At 40.9% G+C, this 16,829-nt stretch overlaps 4 protein-coding genes across 6 annotated transcripts in view; 2 read left to right on the top strand and 2 right to left on the bottom strand.

Moving 5' to 3' along the window:
* Positions 1-3,980, top strand: part of HERC5 (HECT and RLD domain containing E3 ubiquitin protein ligase 5) — a 45,057-nt gene extending 41,077 nt beyond the window's left edge. For both annotated transcript variants that reach the window (XM_070790898.1, XM_019962476.2), the window contains 3 exons: positions 347-530; positions 610-712; positions 3,702-3,980. In XM_070790898.1, the coding sequence (XP_070646999.1) occupies positions 347-530; positions 610-712; positions 3,702-3,907 (493 nt within the window). In that variant the 3' untranslated portion in view covers positions 3,908-3,980. The remainder of the gene's footprint in view (positions 1-346; positions 531-609; positions 713-3,701) is intronic.
* Positions 1-10,680, bottom strand: part of PYURF (PIGY upstream open reading frame) — an 88,033-nt gene extending 77,353 nt beyond the window's left edge. The window contains exons 1-2 of one of the 2 annotated variants that reach the window (XM_019962478.2): positions 10,335-10,646; positions 8,584-8,804 (exon numbers count right to left, since the gene is read on the bottom strand). In XM_019962478.2, the coding sequence (XP_019818037.2) occupies positions 8,663-8,804; positions 10,335-10,537 (345 nt within the window). In that variant the 5' untranslated portion in view covers positions 10,538-10,646 and the 3' untranslated portion in view covers positions 8,584-8,662. Of the gene's footprint in view, positions 1-8,583; positions 8,805-10,334 lie in introns of those variants that run through there. The other variant, XM_070790901.1, reaches the window with a different exon arrangement.
* PIGY (phosphatidylinositol glycan anchor biosynthesis class Y) lies at positions 7,774-8,572 on the bottom strand. Its single transcript, XM_070790902.1, has one exon. It carries the CDS (start codon positions 8,570-8,572, stop codon positions 8,357-8,359), a length of 216 nt encoding a protein of 71 aa, XP_070647003.1. The 3' UTR covers positions 7,774-8,356.
* A 105-nt stretch (positions 10,681-10,785) lies between the features above and the next one.
* HERC3 (HECT and RLD domain containing E3 ubiquitin protein ligase 3) overlaps positions 10,786-16,829 on the top strand; it is a 198,292-nt gene continuing 192,248 nt past the window's right edge. Inside the window, exon 1 of the mRNA XM_070790897.1 lies at positions 10,786-10,929. The gene's annotated coding sequence lies outside the window, so the exon portion shown is untranslated. The remainder of the gene's footprint in view (positions 10,930-16,829) is intronic.

The following is a 16,829-nucleotide window of genomic DNA, read 5'->3' as shown; positions in this document are numbered from 1 at the left end:
CTCAATTTTGTCCATAGAATTATTGATTGCCTGGCCCCTTCCCCTGAAAGAACTGGCAGGTGTGCCCAGAGGCACCAGGGAAGTCTGAATAATAGTACACTGTGGATCTTAAACCCCTTGTGGCACTGTGGATCCTTCTTTGAGAATAAGGGCCCTGCACACCAGCAGTGGTGTGGAGATGGTGCAGGCGACCGTCTTCCCCTTATTTGGAGAAGGTGCTGCAGCAGTTACCAGGCAGATCCCAAGGTCACCATCTCTTCCTCCATTTATATCATTCTTTTCACCCCTCTCTCGGTTTTGTTTGGAGTATTGCTGTAAACTGAAATCATTCTTTGTTTCATTAAAGGAGAGACTATGTTTCTAAGTATGTCAATTACATCTTCAACATCTCTGTAAAGGCAGTTTATGAGGAATTTCAAAGAGGATTTTACAAAGTGTGTGACAAGGAGATTATTGAATTTTTCCATCCAGAACAACTCAAGGATGTGATTATCGGAAATACAGATTACGACTGGGAAACATTTGAAAAGGTACATCATAAAGGCTGAGTGGTTTAAATTAAAATTGTATTTGTTTCTTGAATATTGTGTTTTTTGCATTTTTCTATAGAATGCACATTATGAACATGGATACGACAGTTCACATCCCACCATAGTGATGTTTTGGAAAGCTTTACACAAATTGACTTTGGAGGAAAAGAAAAAATTCCTTGGTGAGTGTTACATCAGGAGGAAGTCTGTACTCTTGTGTCCTTTTTGTGGGATAAGGAAATCTTGTTCTTCACAGGCATCACTTGCCTGTGAAGTCAGAGTCACTCATAGTCCAGTGGAATGTTCTTTATAGGTTGTCCCAATATAAAAAAAAAATGGTAATATTGATTTTTTCCAGTCATTTTCAATTCTGCCTATTGTAAATTTGGCTTCTTTGAGCTAAATATTGAGACTCCTGTAGTTGTATCATCACTCAGTTACCCAGGCCCCATGGGATGAGCCAAGCTGTACACTATCACTTGTCTCCATGGTTTTAACTCAACCTTCAGACTTCAGTCTGTTTTATGCCTATGCACTGCTTTTCAGATCATGAACTCCTTATTGGCAAATTCAGACTTAAATTGAAGAAAGTAGGGAAAACCACTAGACCATTTAGGTATGACCTAAATCAAATCCGTTATGATTATATAGTGGAATTGACCAAATAGATTCAAGGGATTAGATCTGATAGAGGGCCTGAAGAACTATAGACGGAGGTTCATGACATTGTATAGGAGGCAGTGATCAAGACCATCCCCAAGAAACAGAAATGCAAAAAGGCAAAATGGTTGTCTGAGGAGGCCTTGCAAATAGCTGTGAAGAGACGTGAAAGGCAAAGGATAAAAGGAAAGATACACCATTTGAATGCAGAGTTCCAAAGAATACAAGAAGAGATAAAAAGCATTCCTAAGTGATCAATGCACAGAAATAGAGGAAAACAATAGAATGGGAAAGACTAGAGATCACTTCAAGAAATTTAAAGATACCAAGGGAACATTTCATGCAAAGACAGGCTCAATAAAGGACAGAAATGGTAGGGACCTAACAGAAGCAGAAGATATTAAGAAGAGGTGGCAAGAATACACAGAAGAACTGTACAGAAAAGATCTTCACAACCCAGATAATCACAATGGTGTGATCACTCACCTGGAGTCAGACATCCTGGAATGTGAAGTCAAGTGGGCCTTAGAAAGCGTCACTACGAATAAAGCTAGTGGAGGTGATGATGGAATTCCAGTTGAGCTATTTCAAATCCTGGAAGATGATGCTGTGAAAGTGCTGCACTCAGTATGCCAGCAAATCTGGAAAACTCAGCAGTGGCCACAGGACTGGAAAAGGACTATTTTCATTCCAATCCCAAAGAAAGGCAATGCCAAAGAATGCCCAAACTACAGCACAATTGCACTCATCTCACATGCTAGTAAAGTAATGCTCAAAATTCTCCAAGCCAGGCTTCAGCAATACGTGAACCGTGAACTTCCAGATGTTCAATCTGGTTTTAGAAAAGGCAGAGGAACCAGAGATCAAATTGCCAACATCCACTGGATCATGGAAAAAGCAAGAGAGTTCCAGAAAAACATCTATTTCTGCTTTATTGACTATGCCAAAGTCAATGGCATAGTCATTTGCCATTTAATCACTGTGTGGATCACAATAAACTGTGGAAAATTCTGAAAGAGATGGGAATACCAGACCACCTGACCTGCCTCTTGAGAAAGCTGTATGCAAGTCAGGAAGCACCTCTTAGAACTGGACATGGCAACAGACTGGTTCCACATAGGAAAAGGAGTACATCAAGGCTGTATCTTGTCACCCTGCTTATTTAATGGACTACATCATGAGAAACGCTGGGCTGGAAGAAGCACAAGCTGGAATCAAGATTTCTGGGAGAAATATCAATAATCTCAGATATGCAGATGACACCACCCTTATGGCAGAAAGTGAAGAACTAAAGAGCTTCTTCATGAAAGTGAAAGTGGAGAGTGAAAAAGTTGGCTTAAAGCTCAACATTCAGAAAACTAAGATCATGGCATCCTGTCCCATCACTTCATGGGAAATAGATGGGGAAACAGTGGAAACAGTGTCAGACTTTTATTTTTCTGGGCTCCACAATCACTGCAGATGGTGATTGCAGCCATGAAATTAAAAGACGCTTACTCCTTGGAAGGAAAGTTATGACCAACCTAGACAGCGTATTAAAAAGCAGAGACATTACTTTGCCAACAAAGGTCCATCTAGTCAAGGCTATGGTTTTTCCAGTAGTCCTGTATGGATATGAGAGTTGGACTATAAAGAGAGCTGAGTGCCAAAGAATTGATGCTTTTGAACTGTGGTGTTTGAGAAGATTTTTGAGAGTCCCTTGGACTGCAAGGAGATCCAACCAGTCCATCCTAAAGGAAATCAGTGTTGAATATTCATTGGAAGGACTAATACTGCAGCTGAACCTCCAATACATTGGCCACCTGATGGGAAGAACTGATTCATTTGAAAAGACCCTGATATTGGGAAAGATCGAAGACTGGAGGAGAAGGGGACGACAGAAATGAGATGGTTGGATGGCATCACTGACTCTATGGACATGAGTTTGAGTAAGCTCTGGGAGTTGGTGATGGACAGGCAAGCCTGGTGTACTGCAGTCTATGGGGTCGCAATGAGTCAGACATGACTGAACGACTGAACTGAGTGCTTTTCCTGAGACTTAATGATTGCCTCCCTCATTTCCTTACTCAATTTCCTTACTTATTTTTGAGAAACATTTATCTTCTTTTTTCTTTGGATAACATGGATGTTGAAAGGTATCCAGACTTTTCCAGAAACCCAACCTACCTTTCCAGTCTTTGAACTGGAAGTCCTCCTGGTTATCCCAGCCTAAATCTCTCCCTGCTCTGCCACAGCATTTACACTCATGAGGGACTAATTCCATGAGCTGTCTTACACCCTTTTTATTTTTCTCTGTTTGTCTTTTCCTGCCCAATAATTTAATATTCCCAACCAGACTGTAAGCTGCTTGAGGGCAGTGACTGTTTTCAGACTTTGTCCTAACAGTGGCCCCCAATGCAGTCCAAAGCACATGGGCCCTCAATTAGTGTTTTTGAATAAACACATTTTCTCTATATAAATTTTGGTTTCTGTGAAGCAGATAGCACTGATTTTTCTTTTTTTTTTTTTTAGTGTTTCTTACAGGAACCGACAGAATTCAAGTAAAAGGTTTAAAGAATATGAAAATAACATTTCACTGTCCTGAAAATTTGAATGAAAAAGATCCCATAAGAGCACAGACATGTTTCAGTGTCCTCTACCTCCCTAAATATTCTACAATGGAAAGAGTAGAAGAAGCACTCCAAGCAGCCATCAACAACAAGAGAGGATTTGGCTGACCTACCTCACACTCTGTACCCCTTTTGGGAAATATTTTCAGAAATAAAATTAACTTAAAAATTAACATAAAAATCTTGCTGACTGTTCAGTGTGTTTACTTGCTTTTTTAGAATTCCTATTTTTGCTTGTAAAATGTATTGACAATGATATAGATTAGGCTGTTAAAACAAGTGCATTGAGAAACACAATGCATTGAGACAGCAGAGTTTTTTCTCATAAATGTCTGGGTAGTTTGTCCAGGGCTTAAGTGATTCTTCTCCCTCTTAAATTACTCTGGTTACCTAGATGAATTTTTTGTTGCAAATTTCAATGGAAACTTGCACATTTCTATCTTAAATATATTTATCACATTTGAAACGATTGACTCCTTTCTCCTCAAAACTCTTAATGAACTGCTAGGTTTTCTTTTTCGTGGCTGCTTTCCCATTTCTTTTTTTTTTTAATGAAGCCTGGATGGTTTAAGGACATTAATACATGTTGATTTTGTTTGAAAATACTTATTATATAACAAAACATAGATATTCTGGAAAACAATCAGATGAATGCACTTGAAAAGTTTTTTTTTTTTTTTTAAAGTCTCTCACTGTTTCCATTGTTTCCCCATCTATTTGCCACAAAGTGGTGGGACTGCATGCCATGATCTTAGTTTTTTGAATGTTTTTTTTTTTTAATTATTTAATTAGTATACATGTTGCATGCTTCTCTTATACTTCCTGACCTTAAGTGCTCGTCTGGTCATCTTTTCTCACTCTACACATATTCCTTCTTGTTGCTGTGGCATAGTTATTATGTCCATGCTGATGATCCCCAGATCTCTCTCTGTCCAACAGGAACTGACAATACAGCACCACAGCCATTTCTCCTACGTGGCCTGTGTCTGCCTGCATACTTCTCAGCTCCTTCATCTCAACATGTTTAAGAATATGATCATCTTTCCTGTATTCTGCAGCTTAAAATGGTACCACTAACACATCCTTCAACCATCTTCCCTTCCTCCCTCTTATTCACCCCCACATTTAAGAAATATCAGGTTTTGACAATTCTTGTTTTTCATCTTCCTCTAAGCCCACTGCCAGTGCTTTAGTTCAGGCTCTTACATCTCCTGTCCCATCACTGCAGTCCTCTCTCAGCTGGTCTCCCTGTATCTAGACCAACACTGTCCAGTAGAACTTTCTGTAAGGCTAGAGACCTAGATGGGCTTCCCAGGTGGCGCTAGTGGTAAAGAACCTGCCTGCCAGTGCAGAAGACTAAGGAGAAACGTGTTTGATCCCTGGGTCAGGAAGATGCCCTAGAGAGGGCATGGCAGCCCACTCCAGTATTCTTGCCTGGAGAATTCTATGGATGGAGGAGCCTGGCAGGCTACAGTCCATAGTGTTGCAAAGAGACACGGCTGAAGCCAGTTAGCACACATGCAGAAACTTCAGTAGATCTGTACTGCTGAAGAAGATGGACTCCCTGCTGTAGATAAGGTTTAGTTGTTGAATTTTGAAGAGAGAAAACTTTCATCGGTAGTAATGGGAAAAAGTGTTGAGCTATGCTGTCCAATAATTTGTAGCTATTTAACTGAGATTTAAAATTCCTTAGTCATTTCAAGTGTTCAGTGTCTACATGTGACTGGTGGCTACTGTATTAGTGCAAATGTGAGCACTTGCCACCTTAGGGGTCTGTAACACACAAAACCCCTGCAAATTTCCATGTTCTTTTTTCTTTTTCTAGGAAGTGTTTATCAGCTGCATACAGCAAGACAATTTAAAAATCAAGCAATAATGTTCATTAACACGGTTATTCTAGTTCGAAAATCCAACCTGATGTGCCTCTTGGTCCCCCACCACGGCCTTGCATATACAATGTACCATGTTCTAGTCACTTGTGACTAGCTCAGTTTCCTCAACAGGCCACAGTCCTATGTTTGTATGGTTTTTCTTCTGCTTGGAACCCTTGTCTCATCCCACCTCTACCCCTGCTGCTTCCTCACCTCCTGTCTTCAGTTCTACTTCCCTCTCTGCATGGGTTATTCCATTTGTCAGGATTCACTACAGCTATCATGGCTGTCCAGTACATGCCATGAGAGTGAATTAAGTTTGTGGGATATGGCTATCTAGCTCAATGTCCCAACTAGTCTTCCAGTGTCCTGAGAGCTTACCTGCCAGTGAGTTGGCTGAGAGTGCCACCTAGTGGCTTGTGCGGAAAACAGCAGCCACTTAGAAATGGAGAATTTCAGTAAGCTGGGCAAAACTTAGAAAAGGGAACAGGACTTTCCCTCCATAACTACACATAGTAGTGAGAATCTACTATGGCTTGTGGCTGTAACAGGTAATTTTGTATTTCCTGCCTCATTTAAAACTCTACCAGGCCTGAAAGTTGGTCTCATTTCCATGTCACAGATGGGCAGGATGTGAAGTTCAGAGAGGCTTCCTTAAAAGCCCACTCTGCAGGAATGGAAGAAAATGAAAAGGTAAAGTAGGTCATGACAAGTCCTTTCTTGCTCCCTCAGGGTGGAAAATCCCCACGTACAAAGTTGGTGGCAAGGAGCTTATTCATAGGTCTTAAAGATGATCCCTGTCAGTGATGCAGTGAGGACAGCAGGGAGGCTCTGAGGAGGCAAGAGGTCCTGCCATTGTGAAGTCAGCTCATTATTGGGGCTGTGGGTAGGAATGAGTAGGGAAGAGTTCCAATTAGTGAAAGAATCAGGCAGTATTTCCATGATGGGTTTACAGTGCAACAATATACTTAGGAAAACACAAAGGTCATCAGGCTTGACTAAGAATTAGAGTCCAAGCATTTTGATATCTCATTCTATTTTTCCTGAAAATAGAAAGGATGAGTTTGCACAAAATAAAGCAGTACTATTACAGTGATTCAGAAGACAGACCAAAACTGCATTCCTGAGTGGTTTCAACTTATTGTCCGTTACTCTGGGTAAATCACTTAACCTGTGTGCTTTCGTTTCCTCATCTGTAAAATTGTTATATCACCCACCTACCCCTTAGATTATGAGATTTTATATGTGTAATATGTTTAGAATTGTACCTAGTGTATAGTTTGTACTATACAAATGACTGCTAAATAAATACTAGTGAAAGGATGGAGTTCATACTATAGTCCCCCAGGGCTTTGCTACTCAGTTCCCTCTAATACGGTAAAATGCTTAGCTTGAAAAAGCTAAAATTGACTTTTTAGAATACAGTGCTTGTTTTCTCAGAATTGTTTCATTTACACTGACCACAGTGAAATTTGGAGCAAATTAAAGAGTAAAACCACTTCCAGAAGGGATGGGTCCCTCATTCAGTTTCTGTGTTATTTGTATATTGCCAGAAGAGTAATTTTTAAAACAAGACTTGTACTAGAGTATATACGTTGAAGTTACGCATTAGAAAACACATCTAAACTCATTTTAATTTTCTTTTGAAGGAGAGGAATCACTATCTCAAGTTTCTGTTAAACTGCTTTAAGAGTCTATTTAGAATCAATTAAAGTATATTCAGTTCGTAACTACTGAAACATGTTGCACCTCTGAAATAGTTACTAATCAGCCTTGTTGGAAGTTCTGGAAAATCAGGAACTATTAATATGTCAAATGCTCATGCTCTTGTATCGCTAAGTAGGTCCATGGCAGGAAAAGGAACTGAAATGTGAGGCATAACATTAAACTCTAGGACATAATCAGCTATTTTCAAGTCTTTCAACCCCATCTCTACCCCCAGAAGCACGTATTTTCCTGGGAAATTTTTCTACTTTGGGTTAGTTAAGTGTCTCTCTAAACATAGCCTATAGTTTGAAATTCAGACTATTTTACATTTCCCCTTTCTTAGAATCATACTCTTGTGACCAAAGGAGGAGGAAAAAACACAAAACTGCAAATTGCTTTATGGCAAGTGTCAATATCTTTTTATTTATTATTTTATTAAAATTAATGTAAGCATTTGATGCCAAAGAAATGATGGTGATTTTAAAAACTCAGAATTTTGGCAAGTCCATGAAATTTCCATTTTACTATAGTTTTATATCACATTAGTTCAAATGCATTTCTCTACAACTACTCCAACATAGCTCCTTCGGAATTATTTTAGTCATCGTTAACATGTGACATTACCAAAGCCTTTAATCTAAAATAAACATAAAATTTCAAAATAGTAATTTTTAATTATGAATGGGATAAGCCATCAAGTGATGGTTGGGGCTGTTAATTTCCAAAAAGACAGTTTGTAATGTTCCTTTTGATATTCCAGGTATAAATGAGAACCTTCAAAAAACAAGGGCAGAACCAAAGTACAATAAAGACGCCTCTGCAGCTTAAGCCTCTCATAGACCCTAGACCCCTGACAGAAAGCTAGGCAAAGCATCTCTCCTGCAAATTAAGCGGGTTTCCAGTATTCCCATGTAGACGAGCCTTCAGAGACAGGCACTCAAGCATATCTTTAGAATATACCATCTTGGCTCTGGCTGCGTTAATTATGCCTGAAGAGTTTAATTCCCATCCAAGTCCAAAGGTGGAAGAACACATAAACAGGTATGGTAATCGGCAAGAGCAGACTGTAAAAGCACAGACTGGTGGTGCTAGTGCAGCCCTGAGGGAAGTCGTCTTCCACAGAGGCTGAGTAAAACAGTCCTGCTAAAGATACCAGTGGAATCAGGACAGTCAGCATAGGAAGAGACAGAAACATTCTTCTCCACTTAATACCCGCCACTCTGACTTTTTAAAAGGTAGGTGGTATTTAGAATATTTAGTTGTGTGTGTTGTTTTTAAGTATGATCTAATGCTGCTCCACTTCTTCTTGCTTCTTATTTTGATGTGTCATCCTAGCTGCCTGTGGTATCATATTAGGAATCCCATCAATAATTGGATAGGCTATTCCTAACTCTTCATTAATCAATTCATTTGTCGATGCTTCATATCTGAGGGGGAAAAAAAACCAAAATGAATCATGGAAAACAAAATGCTTGGAAGAGCTTGATGTTCAATAAACAGTAACATTTATCCAATTCTAAACATGGAGTTAATCCAAGAAAAGCAGAATTAGACGGCTTTTCATTTTAAAAGCAGTAATAGCCAATTGTACTATTTCTCTTAGAAAATAAATCTCTTAATTGTTCCCATTTTAGTCAGTTTCTCTTTTTTTTTTTTCACTTTATCCTCAAGCTATGCCTTAATTTTTAAAAATACCAGTCAGAAAAGATCTTGCCCTTTTCATCCAAATAGTCCTTCATTACTCTTTTCAACCCCAAACAATCCCCATTAATTTACTACTGGAACAGACACTAGAGGAAATTTCAACTTCTTCCTTTTACATGCTTAATAGAGCAGCCTTATTGACCCATTAAAAAGGAAACCACTGAAAAATCAAAATACACAAGTCTGAGAAAGAGAGGGCAAAAATGAGCAAACTTCAGAATGTTATGTCTGCGAATGTGCTATTTACAAAATTAGCCAAAAAGCAGATCAAGTGGTAATTTCAAGGTTTAAGAAAACTGAATGAGCAATATGTTCATTATGAAAAATATTCAGAAAGAGAAGTGAAAAAGATGAAAATAAAGATTACTAGCAATCCACCACCCAAAGACTGCTATTGATAACATTTCGGTGTTTACTAGTGTTGTGAATGTTCAGTTTTAGTAGCCTGAGACAGTAGGGCTGTTTACCCTCAAGACTCTGGGTTAAAGGTTAAGAAGGCCTTAAAACAAAACAAAAACACAACTAGTTGAGAACTAAAAGCCAAAGGGCAGCACACGTAGTTTACATGCTTAAGATCGTACATGGCATTTTCCCAAGAATCTGGAGGCTACTACATTTTTCATCATCTTGGCTTAAAAATCTGAATGCCTTGGGTTTCCAATAGTTCATAAACTTGGGTCTACGTGAGAAACACTAGCGGTCCTGTTAGGAAAATACACAATTGCTCAGGCCCCGCCTCCAGGCCTCCCTATTCGCCCCGCCCTGGGTGGTGCCTGGAAATCTGCCAGCAACGCAGGAGACAGGGCACACGGGTTCGAGCCCTCGGTGGGGAAGATCCCCTGGAGGAGGAAACGGTAACCCACTCCACTCTTCCTGACTGGAACATTCCGTAGGCAGAGAAGCGTGGTGGGCTACAGTCCAAAGGGTCGCAGAGTCGGACACGACTGAACACAGCAGCAGCAACTGGCGATTCTAATGCGCAGCCAGTGAGTGACTAATCTATATGCGCCTCACCCAAGCCTGCGAGTCGGCGGTTGGCTTCAGAGGCCTCGGTTCCCCTCTGGTCTTCAGTCTCCCTTCCCCCCGCAGAGGGAAGATTTGGGAGCTGGCGGGCCCAGGTCCAAAAAATGGCAGCGAAGACTACCCAGAGTCACCTAAAAGACTCCTCAATGGCTGTAAACGGCCATGCGGTCTATCTGCCCACTCCCCTCGACTGAGGCCACGAAGGAAAACCCGCAGCGGGCGAATCTCACCTGAGCGGCTTCTTGGAGAGCGGACACACCAGGAACTCCAGCAAGGCCTGGTCGAAGGCGCGGGGCGGTTTCTCCGTCCTATCGCTCTTGTCTGCGGAAGGCCGCGAGCTGGACGCGTGCAGACACCTCAGGGCGACCGCGGACGGCGGCGCGCGTGTCCCTCGCAGCGCTGACGCGAGTCGGGCGCACACTCCACTCAGCATGGTCTGGCAGCTGCGACCGAGCACGTCCTCGGCCACCCGGGCAGCTCTAATCGATACCAGTGAATCCAGCCCCACGGGCCTGGCCCTGCCCCCCGGTGCTCTGGAAACGCTGTCCCCGACAGGTGGAGACCAGCGCTTTGGTTCCTAGGCCGCGACTGCTTTTCCCACGACACCGCTTGGTCGTTGACGGGCTCCGGAGACTCTTGGAGCTGTTCCTGCGCGTTTGCAAATTAGAAAGAAAACCAATGCTTAAGTGGAGGTGACTTGAGTTTTCACCGGAGCCTGTCACAGAGTTGCCAAGAAGCAAGTGGCCGGACCTCAAAGTCACACAGTGACTCTTGGACCTAGGCGGTTATCACCAAAATGAGGTTTCAAGCACACTGTCATATTGGGTATGTTAAAAAACACTACTTTGTTTTTATGTAAATCTTTACCAAGGTTTCTATAACCTCGTGTTTGTTTTTTTTTTTAATTCTTTCATTAAAAAAAAAAAAAAAAAGAATCTGAAAAGATTGGCTTAGTCCTTTTAGCCTCTAAGATGTCCATATTCTTACCCGGGGGAACTCACCCTGAACTCAGTGGATTAACAGTAGCACAACTGATCTGCTTCTATAAATGAGCTTGGAAACTTCCAGAAGTCTACGTAACTGCGTCTGTTAGTTAAATGAGTGAACCATTCAATGGATTTTTCACCCCATGTCGGCTTCTTAGTCTCCAAGGAAATGACGCAGATTTGATCTGTTTCTTATAGTGTAGTAGATAAGTTCTTGGGCTCTGGGGTTCATAGTTTACTAGTTGTATAACTCCAGCATATGCCCTAAGTCCTGCTTCCTTATTTGTATAATAAGATTAATAACTGTACATACTTCACTTACCTAATTTAATCCCCATGTGCAAATGCATGCAAAGAGCATTTTGAAAATTAATTTCTGCCTGGGAAAATTAATTCTCAATTAATGTTATCTACAATTATTTTTATTTTTCTCTATTCTTCCTAGTGCAGTGTACTAGGAGATTCTTTGTTACTCATCATTCTTTTCCCTCTTTTTTGGTAAATATTTAACCTTTTCTCATGTCATCGGGCTTTACCAAGTCACACTTGGAGTTCCTCAGAGATAGAGGTGGGAGTGAGGAATATAGAGACACAAATACAAGATTATATTTTCAAATTTCTCTTCCTCTCAGCAATGTAAAAGTGAAGAAACTTTTATTTTGCTTTTTCGCTCTTATTTTTGAAAATTCTTTGCATTATTTGATACTCTTTGTTCACTAATGCTCAGAAGACTTCAACCTAGGCAGTTGTCAGGTATGTAGCCTTGCTGCTGCTGCTAAGTCGCTTCAGTCATGTCTGACTCTCTGCCAACCCATGGAGGGCAGCCCACCAGGCTCCCCCGCCCCTGGGATTCTCCAGGAAAGAACACTGGAGTGGGTTGCCATTTCCTTCTCCAATGCATGAAAGTGAAAAGTGAAAGTGAAGTCGCTCAGTCGTGTCCAACCCTCAGCGACCCCATGGACTGTAGCCCACCAGGCTCCTCCGCCCATGGGATTTTCCAGGCAAGAGTACTGGAGTGGGGTGCCATTGCCTTCTCCTATGTAGCCTTAAGAGGGCCTATTGTAAAGTCCCTATGTTACCTTCCCATTATTTCCTACTAGGGCAGTAGTAGGAATTAATTTTTCAGGTGTAGTTAGTTGATACCTAGGGAAGGAGTGAACTGTAGATATGAGGGTGAGATATGGGGACACAGAGGTTGACTTCTGCCAGCATTGAATGATCTCAGGCCTGGCTGTGCTGGCCAGAACCTTGACCCCTGTTGGGTAGAGCCAGGCACCCATGCTTACAACCAGCTTCATTAGCTTCAATGCACCTCACATGGCTGATAGATTCTGATCAACTGGGTTTTCTAACAACTCTGATCAACTGGGTTTTCTAACAACTCGATGCACATGAGTTTGGGTGATGGACAGGGAGGCCTGGCCAATGGCACCCCACTCCAGTACTCTCGCCTGGAGAATCCCATGGATGGAGGAGCCTGGTAGGCTACAGTCCATGGGGTCACTAAGAGTTGGACATGACTGAGCAACTTCACTTTAATTTTTCACTTTCATGCATTGGGGAAGGAAATGGCAACCCACTCCAGTATTCTTGCCTGGAGAATCCCAGGGACAGAGGAGCCTGTTGGGTTGCCATCTAAGGGGTCTCACAGAGTCGGACACGACTGATGTGACTTAGCAGCAGCAGGGAGGCTTGGCGTGCTGCGATTCATGGGGTCGCAAAGAGTTGGACACAACTGAGCAATTGAGCTGAACTGAACCAGTTATAAGTTAGTTTCAGTTTTCATCCACATAGAAGGTTTAAAGCAGATCAGTTTAACTTACATTAGTATTTGAAAAATGGAGAGTGACAGCAAAATATTGAAAATGTCTTCAAATTTAGAACACCCCAAATCAACATCCAGTATTTAAAGAACATCTGAGTGTGTAAAGCATTAGTCCAAACCATGTAAATATTAAGTTGTAAAATTTCCCTAAACAGCCCTTGATAATTAACTCATTTCTCTAACTCATTTCTGCATGTAGTATACAAAGCTGAAAACAGGTGACCGTATAGAATTGTAAAGTCACTGATGCTTTTTCCTGCTAGTGTGGCTATGATCATTCCTGTCACAGAGATCTGAACTCAGGTACCATATTAGCTATGTGACCTTGGGAAATTTCCTGCCTCAATCTTATCCTCTGTAAAATAGTATAATAATACTACTTACCTTATTAGAGTTGTTGAGGGAATTAAATAGAGCAATATTAATACAAGGAAAGTAGTTAGCGCAGGGGCTAGCATGGAGTACACATTTTAAAAATATTTATTCATTTGTTTGTTTTTGGCTGTGTCGTGTCTTCGTTGCTGTGTGAGCTGTTCTCTAGTTGTGGCGAGTGGGGGCTACTCTCTGGTTGGGGTACTCAGACTTCTCATTGCGGTGGCTTCTCTCGTGGAGCACGGGCCCTAGGGCGTGCGGGCTTCAGTAGCTGCAGCTCCCGGGCTCTAGAGCCCAGGCTCAGTAGATATGGTGCACAGACTTAGTTGCTCCGCAGCATGGGGGATCTTCCTGGGTCAGGGATCAAACCCATGGGCAGATAGATTCTTTACCACTGAGCTACCAGAGAAGCCCCAGAGTACACATTTAAAGAATGTTATCAGAGCAGCATAATCTCCTATTGTGAGGAAGCTGGAGAAAATTCTGATGAAAAAGGAAAGTATCGGGTACCACTGGGAATCCAAATTTATACTTTACAATATGGATAATATTGAAACACAACTCTTGGGTTATCATATACATTGAAGGAGTTAGAAAACATAGGCAGAGGTGAGGCTAGAGTATATATTTTAGTAAAGTCCCATAAATGCCAAATTTGGGGCATTGATATTTGGGAATCTCTGATTCAGAGAGAGAGAGAAGTTAAAATCACTTTTCCACTAGATGGCATCAACCAATATTTGAACTAACATTTGTTCCCGCTTATACTTTTATTTCTGTGATTACAAATTTGTCTTTATTTTGCCAGTTGTTTCCTAAATTTGAAGACATCTGTTTAGGAATAAAGGGTCGGACATGACTGAGCGACTGAACAGCAACAAACATTTTAGGAACAAAAGTCACAAAAATTTTATTAGTTAGTTGCAATTGTAATGAGTTCATTAAAATCAAGGGTCTGACAGATAAATGTACAAAAAGTATGAAAAAAATCACAATTGAGAAAAACAGTTGATCAATAAACACATAATTATTCATCCTCAGTAGTAATGTAAGTTTCAAACATCAAAGAAGTTTCCATTTCTCACCTATAAAATTATAAATATTTTAGAAATGTAATTAATATTTGCCTTTCAATTATTAGTTTATTGAGTGCCCACTATGTAGCAGATACTGTCAGAGTTCTCCAGAGAAACAGAAATTGATTCTGTTGTGTGTGTGTATGTGTGTGTGTATACAGGGAAGAGTTTATTATGAGGAATTGGCTCACATGATTATGGAAACTGAGAGACCCAGGAAAGCCAGTGGTGAAATCCATTCGGAATCCCTGAAGGCTTGAGGGCCAGAGGAATGGATGGTATAAATCCTAGTCCAAGGGCAGAAGACAGATGTTTGAGCTCAAGCAGCCAAGTAGGAAGCAAAAGGCAGGAAATCCTCCTTCCTCCTTCTTTTTATTCTATTCAGACCTTCAGTGGATTGAATGATGCCCATCCACATCGCAGTGAGCTATCTGTTTTCCTGAGTCTACTGATTCAAATACTAATCTCATCTATACCTCACAGACATACCCAGAAATAATGTCTAACCTGGGCAGCCCTTGACCCAGTCAAGTTGACACAAAAAGTTAATATCACACTGCCCTAGAGGCTGGAGCTATCCTCTGCATACACTGTAATACAGTTTTTGAAAATAAAAACTCATCACAATACCAAAATGATTATTAAGTATAAGTAAAAAAACAAGGATACTAATTTTATTCATGAGTACAATTATATTTATTGTTTTATTTTAACACCAGAAACATTATGTATTGGGGTTTAGCTGATTAACAATGTTGTGATAGTTTCAGGTGAACAGTGAAGGGACTCAGCCATACATATGCATGTATCCATTCTCCCACAAACCCTGCTCCCATCCAGGCTGGAACATAACACTGAGCAGAGGTGCATGTGTTATGCAGTAGGTTTTTGCTGGATATCCATTTTGAATATAGCAGTTGTATACGTGACCTTCCCAAAGTGCCCCCGCCCTGGCGACCATGAATGTGTTTTCTAAGTCTGTGAGTCTCTTTCTGTTAGTCCAATTATTTTTTTTAACCAAGAGTTTAGGGATAGAAAAAAAGAATAAAAATCAATTATTGATTGTTGTTAGGTTGTTGGGATATTACTGAATTGTTCTTTCATTGTTTTTTCTCTTTTGAATTATTTCTTTAATAAAGTAGTTTTAAACTCTAAGTATTACCAGTTAATATTTGAGGTTAATCATTGATAGATGTGTATCTTATTTCAAAACTATTGATTCAGTCAGTGAATATTTATTAAGCACTTTCTGTATTCTCAGTATGATAATAGGAGGTAAAAAGAAGAGGCATAAAAATGTGAAAGATATGATCCAAATTATGGACTTAAAAAGTTCATGATCTTAAGGGCAGTATATAGCATAGGATAAAGTTAACTAAAAAACCTGGTTTATACATGATGCATTTTTATGTGTTTATTCAGCATTTGTTGAATTTGTATTGTGCATCAGGTACACAAAGGAGGGAGTGATACCTGTGCCTGATGGAAGGGCTGAGGGAGTATCAGTAAAGTATGGGTTTTATAGACTATCAAATTACGTACTTAGGTCTAAGGAGACACCCATTTTAGCCCCTTTTATAATCTCTCTTAATCCATGAAAACAAATTTTAATTTTGCAATGAGGATATAGATGGTTACTGGCAGAGATGAGTATGACCAGCTTCCATGTTTTCTCAGTGGTAAAGAATCCACCTGCCAATGCAGCACATGCGAGTTTGATTCCTGGGTTGGAAAGATCCCCTGGAGGAGGGCATGACAACCTATTCTAGTATTCTTGCCTGGGAAATTCCATGGACAGAGGACCCTCGTGGGCTGTAGTTCATGGGGTTTCAAGAGTTGGGTACAACTTACAACTGAAAGTTGTATCTAGCCTAGAGGAGCTATCCCACGTTGAAGGTCAGGAAGGGCGGCAGTGAGGAGATACCCCTCATCCAAGGTAAGGAGCAATGGCTGCGCTTTGCAGAAGCAGCCGTGAAGAGATACCCCACATCCAAGGTAAGAGAAACCCAAGTAAGACGGTAGGTGTTGCAAGAGAGCATCAGAGGGCAAACACACTGAAACCATACTCACAGAAAACTAGCCAATCTAATCACACTAGGACCACAGCCTTGTCTAACTCAGTGAAACTAAGCCATGCCCATGGGGCAACCCAAGATGGGCGGGTCATGGTGGAGAGATCTGACAGAATGTGGTCCACTGGAGAAGGGAATGGCAAACCACTTCAGTATTCTTGCCTTGAGAACCCCATGAACAGTATGAAAAGGCAAAATGATAGGATACTGAAAGAGAAACTCACCAGGTCAGTAGGTGCCCAATATGCTACTGGAGATCAGTGGAGAAATAACTCCAGAAAGAATGAAGGGATGGAGCCAAAGCAAAAAGAATACCCAGCTGTGGATGTGACTGGTGATAGAATCAAGGTTCGATGCTGTAAAGAGCAATATTGCATAGGAACCTGGAATGTCA

This window comes from Bos indicus, chromosome 6 (genome assembly GCF_029378745.1).
Source record: "Bos indicus isolate NIAB-ARS_2022 breed Sahiwal x Tharparkar chromosome 6, NIAB-ARS_B.indTharparkar_mat_pri_1.0, whole genome shotgun sequence".
NCBI lineage: Eukaryota > Metazoa > Chordata > Mammalia > Artiodactyla > Bovidae > Bos > Bos indicus.
Note: the sequence above shows the minus strand (reverse complement) of the source record. Positions and strands in the feature narration are given on the sequence as shown.

Coding starts and splice junctions, on each gene's coding strand:
- PIGY (XM_070790902.1), bottom strand. CDS start 8,572: ATGTTTCTGTCTCTTCCTATGCTGACTGTCCTGATTCCACTGGTATCT.